This window comes from Hibiscus syriacus, unplaced genomic scaffold (genome assembly GCF_006381635.1).
Source record: "Hibiscus syriacus cultivar Baekdansim isolate YM2019G1 unplaced genomic scaffold, ASM638163v2 tig00111772_pilon, whole genome shotgun sequence".
NCBI classification, from domain to species: domain Eukaryota; kingdom Viridiplantae; phylum Streptophyta; class Magnoliopsida; order Malvales; family Malvaceae; genus Hibiscus; species Hibiscus syriacus.
The window spans coordinates 798,706-814,253 of record NW_024063173.1 but is presented as its reverse complement, the minus strand read 5'-3'; the positions used below and the strand labels follow the sequence as shown (position 1 = coordinate 814,253).

At 32.9% G+C, this 15,548-nt stretch overlaps 1 protein-coding gene across 1 annotated transcript; it reads left to right on the top strand.

Annotated features, from left to right (window-relative positions):
* The first annotated feature begins 9,637 nt into the window (after nucleotides 1-9,637).
* LOC120170065 (blue copper protein 1b-like) lies at nucleotides 9,638-11,114 on the top strand. Its single transcript, XM_039178096.1, has 2 exons — nucleotides 9,638-9,803; nucleotides 10,758-11,114. The coding sequence occupies exons 1-2, from the start codon at nucleotides 9,638-9,640 to the stop codon at nucleotides 11,072-11,074; spliced, it is 483 nt and encodes a 160-aa protein (XP_039034027.1). The 3' UTR covers nucleotides 11,075-11,114.
* Nucleotides 11,115-15,548: the final 4,434 nt, after the last annotated feature.

Here is a 15,548-nt window from a genome sequence, read left to right as displayed (position 1 = left end):
GTTGCTTAAATATGTGTTTAATTATGTCTCACTAAACTATATAGTTAGTGTGTGTTTTACTTGTGCACACGTAGGTGGTATAAGGAGTTGAAGTGGACAGTTTTGCATCAGTACCTTTTAGAGGATCTATCGAGTATCATAATATATATGTTTTGATATTCTATATTATGACTTTTGTTATAGTGACATGTACAATTAAGTTAATTATTTTGCTAATAATATTAATTTGATATTATTATTAATACGTAAAATTATTAGAGACATTCAATTTTTAAAAGGTGCCAAAGTATGAAATTGTATTTAAAGTGACATCTTTAACTCGTAATTGTTATTAATACAAGACATGAATATTACGTTTACTGGTATCAAAGCAAAGGCTTAGTCGCTTCTAGGCTTAAACTGAGTGGGTTATGAATCCGTAAAAATATGTCACTAGGATGTCATAATTACTGAAAATGATACTTGTATAACTTGATGCAATTGCTTACTTATCTTCATTGAGAATAGATATATGAGCATAAGAGATCGTATTGAGAAATTAAGTAGGATAAAATGAGACCTACGATGAGAATAACATGGTTAATTATAACTCGTCCCTAATTTAGTATGATGTTCTTGTATCGGTGTAACTCAAAACGTTATATACAACCAAGGTTTATATTTTCAAACTATAACTATGATTTGAATCAATTAAACCTTAAGCTTTTCAAAATTTTACAGCTAATAAAAGAAAAGGTCGAAAGTATCAAAATTCGAGAGAGATATAGATGGTAAACCTAATGTCAATGGAGTATGAGTTCACTATATAGAGATTATGTTGGAAGGATTTCACTATGACGATTACAGGAAGTTTGTGGGGTTGTATTATAATTATAAAAACAAATAAAAAAATTATTAATAAATATCATTATGTATCCTCGAGGTGAGATCCTAAAGATGTAAATCTTGATACTCATGTAACTCATTGATGAACTCAATATGATTACAGGTACATTTGAACTTTGGATAGACCTGTATATGTATCAATGGAGTTATGTTCTAATCATTCATATATTAGCACTCATTTGATTAAAGATAGGAGAATTCCATTGAATTGATCTTAAGTAAAGTTATAATTATCAATCCTATAAGATAAAGTGCTAGAATTATTAGAATCCGTAGATAAAGTCTGATAGTGAATCGAGGAATAGAGTTTTCATCTGACTTCACAAAATTACTTTTCGACAAGTTTGAAAGTTTGAGTATAGATCAAATATATGCATATCATGTTACATAGTTGCTGAAAGTGATTAAATCTTAAAGGTTTGGAAAGTATAGAAATTATTGTTATAGATAAGATATCCTGATTATTTCTACTGATGGTTGATTATATCAAGATAAGTGTATTGCATGCATTCTGATACTATTATTGTCCAATTAAACTGGTTAGAGGTCGTTGATACAATGGCATGCCTAGAGTCGAGTAGTTGCGTCTTGGTTTCTTGAGATCGTTCACCTTAGTGGAGTAACTCTGTAAGGGTGTTGACACTTCGATGCATTTGGACCTACAGGTTCGTAGCACTTTGGTTCATTTGGACCTTCAAGTTCGTCTACCATAGCGGAGTGATTTCGTTTAAATATCACACTTTGGCTCGTGTCACCTAGATAGACTCCTATTAGAGTTTACTTCAGTTGTCCTTAATAATATTTCATGATGATATATCAATATTGATGTTCTCATGCATGCTATACATGTGCTTGCTCCTGATGATTATATGCATGATCTTTTACTCATGTTGATGATATAATTAAACATGTCATCTAGTTAAGGCAATGGTTGGATAAATAGTTAATGATGAGACTATTATGATGGGAACAACTTTAACGAATTAGAGAAATATCCTAAACTGGATAATTACCGTATATATTATACAATGAACTTAGGGTTATCGAGATCATGAATATGATAGAATGGGTAAGATAACCTGATGAAATAAGACATGGTATACTATAGACCTTGGGTAAGCATAATGAACCCGAGTGGTAATGATAAGAATATGAGAATATTTAAATAATAGCTTAAGTTCATAATTGGCTAGCATGCTATTTTTATGAGGCTCATGAAATATATTATGGTTGATGTGTACTCACTGAGCTTATTAACTCACCCCTTTTAAATTATTACATCTGCAGGTTACATGTTTTATGGATCAAGATGAGATAACGATATCATCGGAGAAGTCTCAATGGGAGTTCTATAGTACAAAGATGAGGACTTAAGCGGACATGTAGAAGTTGCGATTTTATTTGAGTATGTTGCACATTATTTATTTATGGATTTTGGTTTCCAAATAGAGGAGCTTCACCTTTTGTAAAAGTTTGTATTTTTCATATCTTGTATTATTGGTTTTAAAATTTTAAATTGTATTTTTTGAGTTTTGTGATTGTGAGATCACCTTAGTGGTCTAATGTGACATCTTCGATTCAGGTTCGTCTTTTGATTCGAGTTGAAGGTGTTACAATACGTACTAGGAGATCGAGCTCTTGCATGAAGATAAGACAAATGACTGCATGTATTAGTTGTTCAAATATTACATGTTATTCCTATATGAGAATTTACTAATATCTAAGTTAGAAGTAGTTTGTAATTTCTCGCGAGGGACGTTCTTGCTCGAAATGAGTTAGTCCATAATCGTTGTTACCTATCTGTAGACTAGGCTTGTCGATGCTCATGAATCGTTATGAGGATCTTTGTAAGAACTATGTGTACTATTCCCTACCACCCTTGTAAATGGCATCGTCCAAGGTTTGGCTCATTGTAGTCCCTAGGGTGTTTTTTCAACAAATTGTTGAGCATCAAATTTTGCTCTATCCGATAGTCGTCTTCCGCAACAATTGGTATCAAGAGCCAGATTAGAGTGTGTAATATCTACTTATTGTCTTTGTGGTTGTCACCAAAAGGTGGATCCTCAAACATAAGAAAGTAAGAAGGTATTACCCATTCTTTGAAGGTTTCAGAGAACTATTCACGATAGTGAAATAGTGGGAGCTATTCGTAATAGAAGCTATGACAATGAAATTTGATATTGAAAAGTTTAATGGGAGAAATTTCTCATTGTTGAAATTGAAGATGAAGGTCATCCTGAGGAAAGACGGTTGTCTAGCAGCTATCAATGAAAGACCGGTAGATTTCATAGATGACAACAAATGGATCAAAATGGATAGGAATGCTATGGAAAACTTTCTTCTAGCATTAGCAGATGAAGTATTGTCAAGCATCGAGGAGAAGAAGACAACTAAGGAGATATGGGATCATCTCACCAAATAGTACGAGGCCACATCGTTGCATAATAAAATGCATGGCAGCATTTGTTCTTATTATATCAGCACTACCAATTAAAATAACTTGTTATTTTAACTTGTAGGAACATGATGAAGCTACCCCCATGCTGGACGGTTTTTAGGAGATTCCTTGAGCATATTTCCAGTACCTAAACACGGCAATATGGGCATCATAAACAATTCAAAGCATTTGGCAGCATGTTAAGTACTTAAGACATAAACAATTCATCAAGGGGACATCAAACACATGCCCCATGATGCACGGTTTTAATGGAGAAGAATCCAGCCCCTTTCCAGCTCACAATCACGTAATGTTGGAGATAAATTGGCTGGGAACAGCCCATGTGCGTTCACATGTGCAAGACAAAGCAAAAGCATTAAGAGTTGTCTCCATTTACCCACTAAACAGCATATTGCGTGATAAGGCAAGGAAATAGTTTTGACTAATTTGAGAAGGATTTCAGCCGTGAGTCATGCTCTCCACTATGACCGAATTCTTGCATAAACGCCTCACTTAAACTATGCAACAGCCCTGTGCATAGAAGATTCTTTGTCTCCACTTTGTTTAATCTCCACTAGACAAATCATCATGGACATTCGGCCAAAACACTACAACCAGCCATTGACCGAAATTCACACACTAAATGGAGCTCAAATACGTTTGGATTGTTTGCTAGAAGATGCCATGTCGTCAAAGCACTATTCAAACAATCATAAGGGAACATTCGGCCATGAAGCTTTGTCCACCACTATAACCGAACCCACCCTAAAATGTGCATGAAATTATGTATTTGATTTTATGTTTTAGGAATTGTAATTTAGCATTAATCGGCCATGCATATTGTAGAACACGTCCAAGCATTTGTAGTCTTATAAATAGGTTTCATATTGCATTGTAATAAAATAAACTTTGTTTTAATGAAAATTGTGAGAGTTTTCTCTTATTGAGTCCTTCGTGACTTTTATCGACTTATCAAGTAATTTATTACTTGTGGCATCATTCATATTTCACCTCGATACTTATGGTTCCTATCTCTTTATAGATAGCGGGTCAAAGTCTGATTTACCATCCCTTATCGAAGCAATATAAAGTCGGGGTCGTTGTTCTTTAACATCGGTTCTTCTTTGAGTCTTCTTTAAGATACTATCGTTTTCACCATCCTATATTTCGTTACCCATATTATTACCACAACCGAGTCTTCCGCTACCATCTCTTAAACTGACCATTTACCATCACATTTACCACCGTAAATTATCCATTTGTTTCCTTTATCTTATGCAGGTTGTTTTGCTTCCTTCCTAGATCCACAATCGATCGTCAAGGTAGGCGTGATCGCGTCAACAAGGAACGAAGCCAATTGGTAACAAATGGGTCTTCAAAATCAATCGAAATGGTGACGATCAAGTTGAGATGTATCGTGCAAGACTGGTGGTCAAATGATATACTCAAAAAGAAGGTATTGATTTTAATGAAATCTTTTCTCCTGTGGTTCGACTAACAACAGTTCGAGTAGTCTTGGCAATGTGTGCTACATTAAATTTACATCTAGAGCAGCTAGATGTTAAAACAACTTTTCTTTATGGAAATATTGAAGAAGAAATTTATATGCTCCAGCCTGAAGTTTTTAAAGAAGAACAAAAAAAGAACTTGGTTTGCAGGTTGAACAAATCTATGTACGATCTAAAGCAGCCGCCAAGGTGTTGGTATAAGAGATTTGATTCCTTTATTATGTGCCTTGCATACCACATACTTAATGCAGACCCTTGTGCTTATTTCAAGAGGTTTGGTGATAACGATTTTGTTATATTGCTATTGTATGTGGATGACATGTTGGTTGCAGGACCCAACAAATATCATATTGAAGAATTGAAGGCACAACTGGATAGGGAATTTGAAATGATGGACTTGGGATCAGCAAACAAGATTCTAGGGATGCAAATTCACCGAGACAGAAGTAATAAGAAGATTTGGCTTTCACAAAAGAATTACTTAAAGAAGATCTTGTCACGATTCAACATGCAAGATTGTAAGCCAATTTCTACCCCTCTTCCTATTAACTTCAAATTATCCTTCAGTATGAGTCCTAGCAGTGAAGAAGAGAGGATGAAGATGTCTCGAGTACCGTATGCATTGGCAGTGGGAAGTTTAATGTTCGCTATGATATGCACAAGACCAGACATTGCACAAGCAGTGGGAGTGGTTAGTCAGTACATGGTGAATCTAGGCAAAGAGCATTGGAATACAGTAAAGAGGATCCTGAGATACATCAAAGGGAATTCAAATGTTGCATTATGTTATGGAGATCAAACTTACTAATCAATAGGTATGTCGATTCTGACTATGCAGGGGATTTGGATAAAAGCAAATCTACTACAGGATATGTATTCAAAGTTGCTGGTGGAGCTGTAAGCTGGGTTTTAAAATTGCAGTCAGTTGTGGCTACGTCCACAATAGAAGCAGAATATGTAGCAGCTACACAAGCCAGTAAAGAAGCAATTTGGTTAAAGATGCTATTGGAGGAGCTTGGGTATAATCAAGAGTATGTCTCTCTGTTTTGTGACAGTCAAATTGCCTTGTATTTAGCAAGGAATCTAGCATTTCATTCAAGGAAAAAGCACATACGAGTCCAGTACCATTTCATTCGGGAAAAGGTGGAAGAAGGGACGATAGATATGAAGAAGATCCATACCAAAGATAATATAGCAGATTCATGACGAAGACGATCAATGCCGATAAATTTACTTGGTGTCAATCCTCTTGTGGCCTGTCAGAGACATAACCAACATGAAGGTACAAGGTAGAACGAATGGTGTGAAGATATGATAGTTTCAATCAAATCTTCAAGTGGGAATAAGTAGATATTACACACTCTAATCTGACTCTGATACCAATTGTTCTGGAAGATGGCTATCGGATAGAGCAAAATCGCAACTGATAATTTGAGAAAATAAAAATAAAGATAAAGAAGACACAAAAATTACGTGGAAAACCCCTAAATAATATGGGGTAAAAACCACGAGCAACGGTAGAAGAATTTCACTATGAGAAAATAGGAATTACAACTTCTATCGATCTACCAAGGAGAAAACATTGACAATTCTCTATTGATAAAAAGGAGAAAAACAACTCACAAGAAAAGTCTCTAAATTCTCTAGTATTGGGAGAAAACTAGAATGATTTGGGATGGTTTTAAAGCTAAATGGGTTAGGGTATTTATAGTTGAAGCTTAAGGACTAATATTGTAAATATCTTAAAGCTTAGTGACTAAATTTGCAATTTTACCATTGCCAAATTTTCCAAAATTGCTGCACCAAATTCGGTGCCAACCAATTTTTCAACACTGCACCGAAAGTGTAGTCAAACTTTAAACAACAAAGGCAGCAGTGCTTGATGGAAGGGTTGGCCATCTTTTTCTTCAATATATTTTGGTTTGTTGATTAGGTTATAGTTGAACTGGGCCCAAAAAGGGAGGTGATTTTGGCTAGGAGGATAGGTGGCATTACTTATATTGCCCCCTTTTCACTTCTCTTTTCTCCATCGTATGCTTCTCTAGATTCTTTACCTTGGTGTGGTCAAAGAGGGCAGGCGCATTTGGGTATATTTTCCGAGAAAGAGAAGCGATCATGATGAATATTTTAGTTGTTTGGATTTTTTACAGATATCTCAACTGATTCTCTCGGTCGTGAGGGTTTTCCACGTTCACCGCACTAATTTTTTATGGAAATAAATTTGGCATCATCAACCGTTGAAGGTTCACCTTTCCTAATTTGAACAGAGAGTCACGACCAGGGATTTAAATAGCGTTCGTGGTCGCGTCGCGTTTATCGCGGTTGCGGACATAACGGATGCCATTGTGGTCACTGCGGGTGTTGCGGTCGTGAATTTTTTTAAATTTCGTACAATTTATCCTAAAACATAATAATTATAATTATAATGTTAATGAGTCATTTTTAATGACTTTTAGAATGTTTTCTAAGCGAAAATGACATGTATATAAATAATATATATTTACACTATAAGCAAGAAAAACAACACATACCTCATGCAATAATTAAAAATATATCCTAAAAATTGTAAATTAAAATAATTAAAAAGAATTACATTTAAAAAATAATTAAATTAAAAATATATACTAAAATAATTAAATTAAAAATAAGGATTAAATTATAAATTCTTAAAGGTGTGAGGATGACAAATTAAGTATTCCTTAAAAATATATCCTAAAAATTGTTAAAAATAATTTTTAAAAAATAGAAAATGGAGTGAGAGTAGAACGACCATTTCTTCAAAATTTCCACTCCATTTTGTTTACACGTGATAAAATGGCATATATATTTTAGTTTTTTATATGTTAATTTTTATTTTATTTTTTACTCTCAAATTTTAGACGTGATTTGGGGCAATTATCAACCTCTTTTATCCTACCATCTTCCTTCTTGCACTTTTCTTTATTCCTTTCTTTTATCTTTTTTGCATTTTCTATTTTATCTACTATTTCTGTTTTTTTTTCTTATATTTATTGCTCACTGTTTTTTCTTCTTTTTTACGTCCTCTTCCATGCTTTCTTGACTCTTGATCTAGGGATTTTTTTCCCTAATTCTTCTAAACTTAGATCTAAGGATTTTTTACCTTGTTAAATGGAAGTCAAAGCTCGTTCTTTCTTGGCCTGCTCAACTTCTTCTCAGCTTGTTCCCTTCCCGGTTTGATCTTTGCCTTGGTGAATGGTGAGTCTTACTCTCAGTTTTTTTCCTTTTTTGAGTTTACAGAGTTTTTTTATAATGTTTGTTTGGAAATTTGGATTTCTTTAGTTTTGCATATTTTTTTTTATTTTTTTTCATTATTTTCAATTAGTTTTTGCTGCCATTGTTTTTGCTTTTGCAGAGTGTAGATTGCAAGGAATATATTACTTGGGGTTTTGGATAAAAATTTCAGTTTTTGCTTGTTCTGTTTTTTTAAGTTACAGTTGAATAATGGGAATAGCGTCCTGTTATCGACATTATTTACTGTTAAACGCTAAATTGCGGTCACGACCAACCGCTATTGTCGTTATTCCGCTACCCACCATAATTTTCTCGAATATCAGTTTCGGACAACGGTGCTACCACAAAATAACAGTTGCTATTGCTGTTGCGATCTTCTATTTGAATCCCTGGTCACGACCAACAAAGGAATGATTGTTTACCGAGTTTTCTCTATAAGAGAGAGATAGACATAATGGAGAAGACGAAGATGGGATGTAGATTGTAGAAGGTTGGATCATGTTATCAATCTTTCTTATGTATTGTGGAATGTCATGTGGACTTGTCAAATATCTTGCCTATGTATTATAGTTGACTCGAAAACCCGTACCGGAATGATATTTGCTCCTTAAAGGCTCTGATAAGTGAAACGACCTATCCAGAAACATATACGAACGAATAGCTACTAGTTTTCGGAGTTCATCTCCATACGTATAACAAAATAAGATATAAATAAATATCTTTCAAAGTTGATCTTTTGAGTGCCAAAGCTAAATCTATAGAAACAAAAAATTGAAAGGTTTGTACAAAACTAAGCTTTTAATGAACTTTGGATTTGGATCCCAACGGCGAAAATAAATAAAATCCAAAAATCCTTATAAATTTAACCCTTTTAAATTACATCAAAATCTTACATTATGATAAGGGTAAATTACAAATTTCATCATTGAATTTTACTCTTTCTCTTATTTTATTCACTGAACTTTAAAAGTTTTGAATTTTCTCACTGAACTTAATACATTGGATTTTTATGGTCACTCCATAGTTAAATAGTTAACGGCGTTAAAACAACACCTTTTAAAAAACACAAAATTTTCACCAAAACGATGTCATTTTGCATCTATATAACAACCCATTTATAACGCCGTTAATGAGAAAACAAATGAGTGACCCAAAAAATCCAATATATTAAGTTCAGTGAGGAAATTATAAAAAATAAAAGTACAGTGAGTGAAATAGGAGAGAGAGTAAAGTTCAATTACTAAATTTGTAATTTATCCTTATTTAACAATTTAAATCATTTAATTCTAATAACATTTTGTATTCATCTCCAAGATCCATAGATGAAACAATTGAATTTAATCCTAGAAACTAGCAATTTGTCTCATATTAATTCGGCAATAGTCCTTGATTACAAGGTTTAATTTATTTAAAAAAAATATTAAAAGGGTATGCTTTTAGCTTTAATCTTGTCTATTGAAGCTAACAAGCAGCTCCAACACTATAAATACTTCCACCTATGGTTTTTGCCAAGCCTTCCATACCAAGAAAACAAAAACATTAGAACTTAAATCAAATGGCTCTTCATCTTTCATTAGTTATTTTTGCAATTGTTGCTTTGTTGTCTCCGACGAACTCGTCGGCTACAGAATTCATAGTCGGCGGTGATAATGGGTGGAAACTAGGAGTTAAGTACGACAAATGGGCTAAAGACAAACACTTCTTTGTTGGAGACACTCTCGATAATCTTTACCGCCCATAACACTTTTATCTGCATCATACATATGTCCATCAAAAAAATGTGTGCAAATCTAGAAGTTGTTTTAATAATTTTTTAAAAACATTAAAATTTATTAAATATTTGGATAAAATACACGTTTAGTATCTAAACTATTATTTTTGTTTCGTTTTAGTACCTAAACTTTCATTTTTTCAAAATTATACCTAACGTTTACTTCTTGTTTCATTTTAGTACCCCACCGTTAAAAACTTAACTTAACAACCACACGTAACATTTGAGTAAATTACATCATTCATCACTTAACTATCTTCTCACTCCTATTTTGGTCACTAAAGTTTAAAAATTTTCAATTTAACTACTCAACTTTCAAATTGTTCATATTTTAATCACTCTAATTTATTTTATTAATAATTTTTTGAAATGCCATTTTTTTTATTATTTAATTAAAATAAAAAATAAATTTGAAAGTTAGAGTGATTAAATTAGGAGTAATTTGAAAGTTTAAGTAATTAAATTTAAAAAATTAAACTTCAATGACCAAAATAAGAGTGAGAAGATAGTTAAGTGATGAATGATGTAATTTACCCATAAAAAGTGTCATGTTGTAATACTTCCGCTAAGTTTTTAACGGCGAGGTACCAAAACGAAACAAAAATAAATATTAGGTATGATTTTGAAACAAATGAATGTTTAAGTACTAAAACTAAACAAAATTGATAGTTTAAGTACTCCTCAAATAAAGATTGGTGACGACTCCTCAAATCAAATTCTATTCAATTTAAAAAGAAAATTTTAAATTTAATCAAAACGAACTTTAAAATTATTTTTTGAACTTTTCGAAACGTTATGACAATAGATATGCCTATACTATTATAATATTGCGATGCAACCGGAAATTAGTGTGTTTGTGGCCTTATAATTTAAACACAAAATTCCATTGTTGTTGTTCTTGTATTTTTCAAGTACAAGGCTGGAGTTCACAATGTATACAAAGTGAACGGAGATGACTTCAAAAGCTGCACCGTTCCATCAAACAATAGCTTGGGCTCATCCACCAGAAACGATACGATTAAGTTGGCAACCGCCGGCAACAAATGGTACATTTGCGGCACTAACGGCCATTGCGACGGTGGGATGAAGCTTAAGATCATCGTGCTAGACGGTGCTGCCCCAGCTCCAGCTCCTAGCACTGCTTCAACTTTATTAGCGACAAATTTCCAGATCTTTTTAGGGATGAGTTTCATCTTTATCGCAATTGTATTGGTTAATTAACTAAAATTATTGTCTCAATGAGCTTCATTCATACCACTTTAAACAATAACTCGTTTTGAGTTTGAGTTTGAATTGCGATTGTTATTCATTCATGATCATTTATTTATTTTCCCGGGTTAAATGGTTAACATTTTAGACGTTTCAATTAATAAAAGTGGACTTTTAATTATTGGGTACAGTACACAAATAGTCCCCCGATTGTAGTATATTATTTTATTAAGTCCCTTAACTATTATAAATTACAAAATGGGTCCCTCAACTATAGGAAGTTGCTTTGTTGAGTCCCTCGACTATTAAGAGTTACAAAATGGTCACTTGAGTTTTCATTATGTTAAAAAATTAACAACTCTTTGAGTTGAACGTTAACATGCTGACTGAGAACTGATAGTCGTTTGAGATTATGAGATTAGATTTTATCATATCTCAATCAACAGATTAACGTCCAGCTCAAAATATCTTTAATTTTTTAAGAATAACTTTTGAAGTTAATCCGTGAAGTATATATTAATTAGTCAAAATAATATTAATGTACTAGTTTTAGAAATTAAAAATATAAAACTATTATATTTCACAAAAGGGGCCATAAATGGGTGTGAAGGGCAAGCTATCCGCTCTCACTTGAAGAATAAAATATATTCCAAAATTTGCGTCTTTAACTTCTAAACCTTTAGTTTTTTCTTTGCATGGCTACTTTTAATGCAATTGTTTTTTTATTATTCCAAATCTTTCGGCATGTCTTTCGAAAAGAACATTTAACTAGATGAGTTGATCACCAAGATCTAAAAAAAGGTTCAACCGGAAAGAAATAGAAGATTATTTTCATTACATTTTAAATTCTCAATATCATGCACGTATTTTCTTCTAAATCATGATGTTGGCATAGCTGGTATAGTTGACACATACATATCCCATTCTAATCTAATGTGGAATGGTATGTAGAGTTTGTTGGGTTAATGTTGATGCTTCTAGTTCGAATATTGAGTCAATAAAAATAAATGATTGAGAAATAAAGCTAGATGATGGAGACCCAAAAGTATGATTTCAATTTGTATATAGTAGACAAGAAGAAAAAGTACAGAGAATTGAAGAGTTCAATATTACTTCTAACAAGTTCACTGATTACGAGGATTAAAACATCTATGTAAGTAGTATGTTTATGCTTTTATTTAATGTTTATTGTTCAATCTCTGTAGTTATGTAGATGGAGAACTCGTCTAATTTAATGTGTAGTATGATAGTGCTGGAATATTATGGTTTTATGAAATGTTTGTTGTCTTCATCTCCTTAAATATGTAGATAGAAAACTCATTTAATAAAATGTGTAGTATGATAGTTGTGGAATATTATAATTATGTGCAAAGTTTGTTGTTTTATTTTTTTTTCGAAAAGGTATATTTCGTTGCTTATTGGTTCATATCAAAGGCAAAATCAATATCTTTACTACCAGCAAGCTTCAACGCAATCACCACTAATTCATGTTGTTAGATAATTGTTCATCAATCAACAATGTTTAATCACTCAACCCATATCAAATAAAGCTGCAGTTCTATAATTTTTTTTCTTCACACTTCTTCTATTTTCCATTCGATACTCATGTGGCCTAAGTGAATGGCAGGGGGAAAAAATCTATTTTGATTATAGGATTTCAACCCTTCAAATAAAAGAAAGAGTTAAGTGTAATAAATTTTCCAATTTGGGTGAGAGGAAGGACTTTAATCTATAGGAAGTGAAAATAGGGTTTAGGATAATTTTAGGGCTCGAAGGTAGGGATGACAACAAGTCGGTTGGGTTGGATTTTTAGTCAACTCTACCCGACCCGAAAAATATATACACTCTATTTGAATCCGATCCGACCCTAAAAATATATATTCTCCATCCGATCCGAAATATATCCTCCACCCGACTCTGACCCGATCCGAATTTTTAGAGTATAAATCTGACCCGACCTGATCCGACCTGATATAAAATAAGGACTTAATTAAAAATAATAGAGAGAGGGAGTATTATAGCAATTATCCATAAATTTAGTGAATAAATTGCACTATTATCCTCAATTGGTCGGATCAGAGTTATTTCACCCTCCACTCAAACCTGATTTTTTTTTTTTAAAAACTAACCCTATTAATTTAGATCAGATCATATCGAAATCCATCAATTTCGAGTTACATTGTCATCCCTACTCAAGTGATTTTGCAAGGTTGAAGACGATGGTGAAAGCAGCTCTTCTAAACTTCCTTGGAAAGCTTAAATCAGCGGTGAGCAAACCTTCTAAGAAAGGTAATCTAATTTGCATAATTTAGCAAAATAAGAATATGAAATAAAATGCATAAAATGACGTTTTAGTAGCTTATTAACCATTTTGGAAAATGGTAAAATCTCAAATCCAGTCCTTAATCTTTTCTCTTATTTAAACGAATCATTCCATGGTCTAACTAATCATTAATCATTTATCTATTCCCCTGTTTTTACTTTAGAACCTAAGTTCCCATTTTTTTACTAAAGTCACCAAATTCTCCATTTATCACATTTTAGTCCTATAATCTTTATCCAAATCATTTATTCTTTAATTCATAATATAAAAATAAAATAATTGAATTATTAAAAATTCTAAATATCGAAATAGCATGCCGAACAAGAATTTCTCGATCATTGGACATTAAAAAAAAATTTAAACCAATTTTAGGGTGTTACAAGAAATTTAATATTATAATTTATAGTAGGATTCTACTTTTATGACTCTACTATTGTAGTTAACCAATTTAATAGGCCTAACTTCTTGTATTCGACCTATAAAAACTTAGAGAGAGAAAACTTCTCTTTCAGAAAATTCTTTCATTATCAATTTTGAAATCTATAAAAAGACTCATTGCGTATATTTTTACCTATACTTATGTTATAATGGCATACTTTATACACATAAAGATAATATTTTTGTCTTAATGAGTCCATATTAGGGATGGGCATGGATCGGGTTTTTGGTCCACCCGACCCGACCCGAGAACAAGGGATCCTCCACCCGAGACCCGACCCGACCTGACCAAAACAAGGTTTCACCCGACCCGAACCCGACCGGATATATAACTCAGAAATCCGATCCGACCGACCCAAAATAATAAAAAAATATTATTTTTATTCGATAAAAATAGTGACTTAATTGAAAAAATTATATATAGAGGGGTATTATTGTAATTATTCCTAAATATATAATGTAAAATTATATATATTTTTTGGGTCGAAATGGGTCAGGTATTTTTCACCCTAAACCCGAACCCGATCCGACCCGACCCGAACATCACACTTAAAAAACACAACCCGAACCCAAATGTTTTTATAAAACCCGACCCGATCAGGTCGGTTCGGGTCAGAACCCGTCGGGTTCGGGTCCTATGCCCATCCCTAGTCCATATCCCTTAATTTGGGCCGTCTTGTTGAAATGAACTTGATGAATTTATTGACTTATGTGGTTGGATCTTTGCTCGTTATAATTTCCTATATTTTTGTAACCCCCTAGACCCGGTCTGTGAGTTAGACTCAAACCTAAGTGGTCACATATCCCATTCAGAGGTTTTTTTTTTATATCTTACAATACATTATATTAATAATACATATATGTCCAAAATTATAGCAAATACATGTCACCAAACATAACTGAAAAACATATAGAAATATATGTTCGTACAAAATAAGTAGTTGATTTCCACTGATGCCAAATCTGCTAGCTTACTGTCTGCTACTATCTGAAAAAGGGTAAAAACTACAGAATGAGCTAAAAAGCTCAGTGTGCTCCATACAGTATATCAGAAAAATATACAGATAAAATCTTTCAATTAAATCGGTTTATGCAATATGTTTTTTTTTATTTTTATTTTTAAAACATGAACACTACCCCCATCCGTTCACATCATAGTTGTGTAGGTTCCCCAGAACCATACACCCAACCGCACATGCCATTTAGACCCTGAGCACAAAGCCGAGAAGTCTGCAGATAATCTTCCTTCAACAATACCCACCCAAATGACAATGAATGTATTCAAATGAAAACAATGATTAATCACTTAAAACATAACAAATATTTCATGCTTAAAAACCATATGCAGAAATACAAAAATCAGAATTCAAATCAATAATTCAGATATCAGATAAGCAGATCTCAGAAGTCGGTATGAAATACCTTAATTCAGAAATTATATCAGAATATACAGTAAATCGGATATCAAGTATTCGGTATTCAGATAAATCATTTAAATCAGTAATATAATACTGTTAGGAAACACACCTGTAACAGTCTGAGAAATCGGATAGGGAAGCCTACTACTGGATTTGTCGATCACGCTCTGCTGCAGCGCTAGATCCTACGAATTGGAAAAATCCTTATTGGAATTCTAATAAAAAAAATAATCTTAATCTTTACTTAAATAATATACGGAAACCTACGGGTAGTTCTTGTAATATGCGGTTCGGACTGATCTGACGA